Below are 5,007 nucleotides of genomic sequence, written 5' to 3'. Positions count from 1 at the left end.
TTGTACGTAATTTTGCATAGAGTTTTTTTGTTTCCGCAATGTCCGCCTGATATCGGGTCGTTATGGTAAGTTGTCATGAGTTTAAGTTTCTTGTCGTCTTCAGTTATTGTTTCCACAGGAACTGTTAGTATAATTTGTAACGATTTTAAAACTTTGTTTCCACTAATTTTTAAGTCTGTAATCGAAAATTGTTCAAAGAATGAATCATTTTTTTTTGCCATTCAATTTCTTTAATGTTATGATTGCCGGCTTGATGTTGAAGCCTCAAAAGTAGCTCATCTAAATTTGCTATTTTGTTAACAACCTCAAAATTGATTAACTCGAGTTTTCTATGTTTTAAATGCGCATATATATTAATACTTGAAATTTCATCATTTTTATCGTAAGTAATTTTTGTTTTTATCCGTGGAATGTTTTTTGAAAAATTGTAAGAAAATTTGTCGTAAACTTGTACTGTGGAGTTATTTGTGTGATTTTCTTCGTACTGTGGTTGCATTTCTACGTTTTGTTTTGTCATCGATCTAGTTTTTACTGCTAAAATATGTTTTGTTGTGTCTTTAAGTTCGTCAATTGTGATTCGTGATAGTGCATCCGCATCAACGTTTGTTTTGCCTTTTATATATTGAATTGTAAAATTGTATTCTGAAAGTTCCAGTCTTATTCGCGAGAGTTTTGACGAAGGGTCTTTCATATTAAAAAGGTAAACTAATGGTCGGTGATCAGATTTTACAGTAAAGTGTGTGCCATAAACGTATGACCGAAATTGCTTGATTGCGAAATATATTGCTAGAAGTTCGAGTTCGATAATTGCCTTTTTTTGTTCTGCTTTATTGAAAGCCTTAGAAGCAAAACAAATTGGTAAGTCATTGCCGTTGTGGTTTTGGCTTAAAATTACACCGCATCCGGTTTTAGATGCGTCGACTGTAATTATGAATTCTTTGCTAAAGTCAGGATACTGTAAAAGTTTTGGAGACATTAAAGAAGATTTAAGTTTTTCAAAAGCTTGCTCACAGGAGTTATCCCATTTAAATTCTACATTTTTCCTGCTCAAACGATTTAAGGGTGCTGCCAGAGAAGCAAAGTCAGGTATAAACCGTCTATAATAGTTTGCAAATGCTACGAATCTACTCACTGCGTCTTTATCGCATGGCTTTGTGTACTTTTTAATGGCTTCTATTTTTGTATCATCTGGCAGTAGACCTCTAGAAGAGCAATTGTGTCCTAAGAAAGTTACCTCAGATCGTAGAAAATTACATTTATTTGGGTTAAGTCGCAAGTCGAACTTTCTGCAAGTTTCGAACACTTTTTCTAGATTTTTAAAGTGGTGCGCTTCACTGCATCCAATAACTATTACATCGTCGACATACATAAAAGCTTGATTAGGTGAAATACCGGAAAATGCTATAGACATCATTCTTGAAAACGAGTTAGGTGCTACATTAAGACCAAAAGGAAAGACCTTCCAACGAAAAGCTCCCCGATCAGTGCTAAATGATGTTATATCTCTAGAATTTTTATGTAACGCGATTTGGTGAAAACCAGAATACAGATCCAGACTTGAAAAATATTTTGCTCTTCCAAGGTTATCTAAAATGTCGTCTATACGTGCTAGCGGAAATTTGTCTGCATTTAGTTTTTTATTTACTGCTCGAAAGTCTACACACATACGGTACGATTTTTGACCTGTTCGATCTTTTTTCGGTACTAAAATTAGAGGACTGTTATAATTGGAGTAGCTTCCCTCTATTAAATTGTTTTTCAATAAATTATCGACTTGTTTGTTTATTTCTTCGCGCTGTGAATATGGCAATCTGTAGTTTTTTATGTAAACTGGTGTTTTGTCTGTCAGTCTCAATTTTTGTTCGTAAAAGTTGTTCAGAGTCATAAGGTCGGATTTTAAGGCAAATACGTCGGAATATTTTGAGCAAAGATCAAGCAATTTATTTTTAGCATAATTGGGTACTTGTTTTTTTCTAAAATCGATTTTAGTTCTACGATGCGTTTCGGATCAGATGTGGGTTCGTTAATTTTATAAACGTTGAAGTTTGTTATGTCTTCGGTTTGAATATTGAAATTTCTTACGTATTTTACTTCGTCCGTAGTGTTTATTAGTTTTAGTATCGGGTTTTTCGTGTCAACGATACATCTCGCTGTAAAAAACACCACTACAAACTTCCTGAGCGTCTACAAAAACAGGGTTTTTGGATTTACCCAACTTAAATAACCGAAAAACTTCGCATCTAGGTGGAATTACTAAGCTGTCGGTAGTAGTACCGTGCAAAATAGAAACGCTGATCCTTTCTGTCCCCAAACCAATGGTTATGCTATCGTTTGCATAGTTAATTATGCATTTGTTTATTTTAAAAAAGTCTTTTCCGAGTATGCCGTCCGACGGAATGTTAAAGCTGTCATTTACAACGTGAAGAGTGTGCGGAATGAAAATGTCTGATACTACCAAATTTGTATTTCTTGTGCCCAAGGTTTGGACCGTTTCTGATGTTACGCCCGTGATATTAATAATGTTATTGCTGTTTATTGCGGATTTGCTTGTTAGGCTTGCAAATTTTATAAGCGAAATGTCTGCTTGAGAGTCTACTAAAAAAGTGCATTGTTTGTGAGAATCACTACAATTTATTTCAATGAAATCGGAATAGTTGAGATTTAGGCAGTAAATGGATTTTTCGTCTGTAAAAGTCGTTAGTTGTTTAAGTCTAGCTCCCCCAGTGTTCGCGCCTGAGGGGCTTCGGCGTTTAAAGTCCGAACATTGGCAGAATTTCGTGTATTTGAACGCGTTTGATTGTTATTTCTACTGCTTGAAGCCTGACTGTTGTTACTGTTATTGTAGTTATTTCGTCTATTACTGAAACTATTATTCCTATTCTGATTGTTGTTTCGATAGCTAGTATTGCCGCTGTGTCTATTTGAATTGCCGTTAAACCTAAAATTGTTATTGTGATATCTGTAGTTATTGCTGCCTCTATAACCTCCTCGAAAATTATTTGTCCGTATGGGACGTGACCTAAAAGCCAACACCTGCCGCTCTTTTATTATATTGTCGTGCTCCACAATCATCTTCGCTACAATATCTTTCGAGTCGCTGAAGGTTGACGATGCTAGTATTGACTTTACCATATCTGAACGGCTGTTGAGCCTACAAACATTTATTGTTTGCTCAACTGCCATCTCGTGAGCTTTCGCTTGTGTCATTCCTTCAATAATAAGCGAACGCTCCAGGGAATCTGCGAGCTCCTCTACCTGTTTCGCAAAATCTGAATAATTGTTGTTATGCACTTTCAAAGCTGCAATTTTACCAGCGACAACTTTCGAGTTATCTGGTTTTATTTTGTTTGACAGCGCTTCTTTAATTTGACTAACTGAGCTTATTTCCGTTGGTAGGGACTCGCGAGCTTTACCTTCAAGTTTGGATTTCAAAAAATGCAATAAATGTTGTAGTGAGGCTTTCGTCTGATAATTCTTCAATAAGGGTAATTTTATCAATAAACGAGGCAAGTGATAGCGGGTCACCACTATAATTTTCCCTTATAAACGAGGCGCATAAACTTATAAATGATTTATTTTGCTCAGGTGTTGCCATTTTTACGTTGGTATTTTGAAAGAAGTTAATATTTGGTGAGCTAGTGGTTACGTAAGGGGGGGTCGTCGAATCCCAAAAAATCTTCCAGGAAATTTAATACTATAAACTTCAAGGGTGCCAGTTGATCGCGCGTCAGCAAATTCTTCGTCGGAATCTGCGTCCGAATACAAAACGTTTTCTGTAATTAATTATATAAAAACACTTAAGTAGCTTTTCTCTACACCGCGATAACTTTCAATTAATGACTTTGGCTTAACCCTTTGTTTGAAGTGCGAATTTACTAGTATTAAAATGTTGTTATAACTTTTTATTAAAGATTCTTTATATTCCTCTAACTTGCCCTCTTTTGTTGAGATAGGACGACTTTGTAACACACGTTTTGTAACTTTTGCAAAATCAGTACGCAAATCTTTAAATGCAGTATCAAAATCTGGCATTTGACAAACCCGGCATAAATGTTAACAAAAAAAATTTTGATTTATTTAAATTATGGCAAAAAGATGTTGGATTTTGTACGCAACTATAGGCACAGTAAAATTTTCACAATTGGCATTCAATCGGCATTAATCTTTGTTTTAAAAAAAAAGTTGTAAACGTGGCAATCTGATGGCACGGCCTGGTTTATAAGAAAAACATGTATCGATGAGTTTGATTTTATACAAAATTTCAAAAAAAAGTTTCCAGCACTCACTCGGCGAAGCACAGAAAAAAATGTTTGTTTGATAATATCAAAATTTGAAGTTATAGAACACTTGAAAAAGGAAAGTGGGTTTGATACCAATAATTTGCACGCGACTGTAGTTCTGAAATTCCATTAGAAACAGTAACACAAGTATGTACATATGTATATGATAAAGTATATATTGACAATTTTAATTATGTAACTGTATGTTAGTATGTACATAAGTATATATAAGGAAAAATTGTTTGTTGTATTCAAATTTAGTGTACAGTTGTATTTAATTTAAAAATGTTTAGGTAAAAAGTAAAGTACATATGTATGTATGTTCATACCATCAGATCCCACGAAGTCACCTTCCTGCGTACCGTTGCTCGTACTGCTTGCTATGTAGTTATGTTGCCCTGTAATGATGTGCTGTCCTAGTTGTAGCTGTTGGTTTTTGCTTTACGCTGCTATCGCACCCTGCTCAGCGATATGTATATATGTTGTTGTTGCTGTTTACCGCTGCGTGTCGCGCCTTGGCATAGCGACACTTGTAGATGGCGTGGTTTTAACGCCGTTATAGCGGTTTGCACTGGTCTAGCGGTTTGCGTTGGTGGTACAGCACGGACCGCGTGGCGTAGTTGCGATGCCGTTAAGGCCTGGCGTGTATGCGATGCCGTTATGTCGTGCTTAGGACTGGTGGTACAGCACGGTCGCAGTTTTATAGTTTTGTTTTTTTGTTTTTGGT

The 5,007-nt window shown here is 35.7% G+C and overlaps 1 protein-coding gene across 1 annotated transcript; it reads right to left on the bottom strand.

Moving 5' to 3' along the window:
* Positions 1 to 2,697: 2,697 nt before the first annotated feature.
* On the bottom strand, positions 2,698 to 3,595 carry LOC118755482 (putative uncharacterized protein DDB_G0279653). Its single transcript, XM_036490316.1, has 2 exons — positions 3,460 to 3,595; positions 2,698 to 3,413 (listed from the first exon to the last, which is right to left on the bottom strand). The coding sequence occupies exons 1-2, from the start codon at positions 3,593 to 3,595 to the stop codon at positions 2,698 to 2,700; spliced, it is 852 nt and encodes a 283-aa protein (XP_036346209.1).
* Positions 3,596 to 5,007: the final 1,412 nt, after the last annotated feature.

Source organism: Rhagoletis pomonella, unplaced genomic scaffold (genome assembly GCF_013731165.1).
Source record: "Rhagoletis pomonella isolate Grant_MI unplaced genomic scaffold, Rhpom_1.0 Rhpom_scaffold_00002, whole genome shotgun sequence".
Lineage (NCBI taxonomy): Eukaryota > Metazoa > Arthropoda > Insecta > Diptera > Tephritidae > Rhagoletis > Rhagoletis pomonella.
Note: the sequence above shows the minus strand (reverse complement) of the source record. Positions and strands in the feature narration are given on the sequence as shown.

Bases quoted from the DNA above. Each gene is read 5' to 3' on its own strand.
- LOC118755482 (XM_036490316.1), bottom strand. From the start codon at position 3,595: ATGGCAACACCTGAGCAAAATAAATCATTTATAAGTTTATGCGCCTCG. The intron at 3,414-3,459 runs GCCTCACTACAA...CCAAACTTGAAG, and splicing joins TGAAGAATTATCAGACGAAA to GTAAAGCTCGCGAGTCCCTA.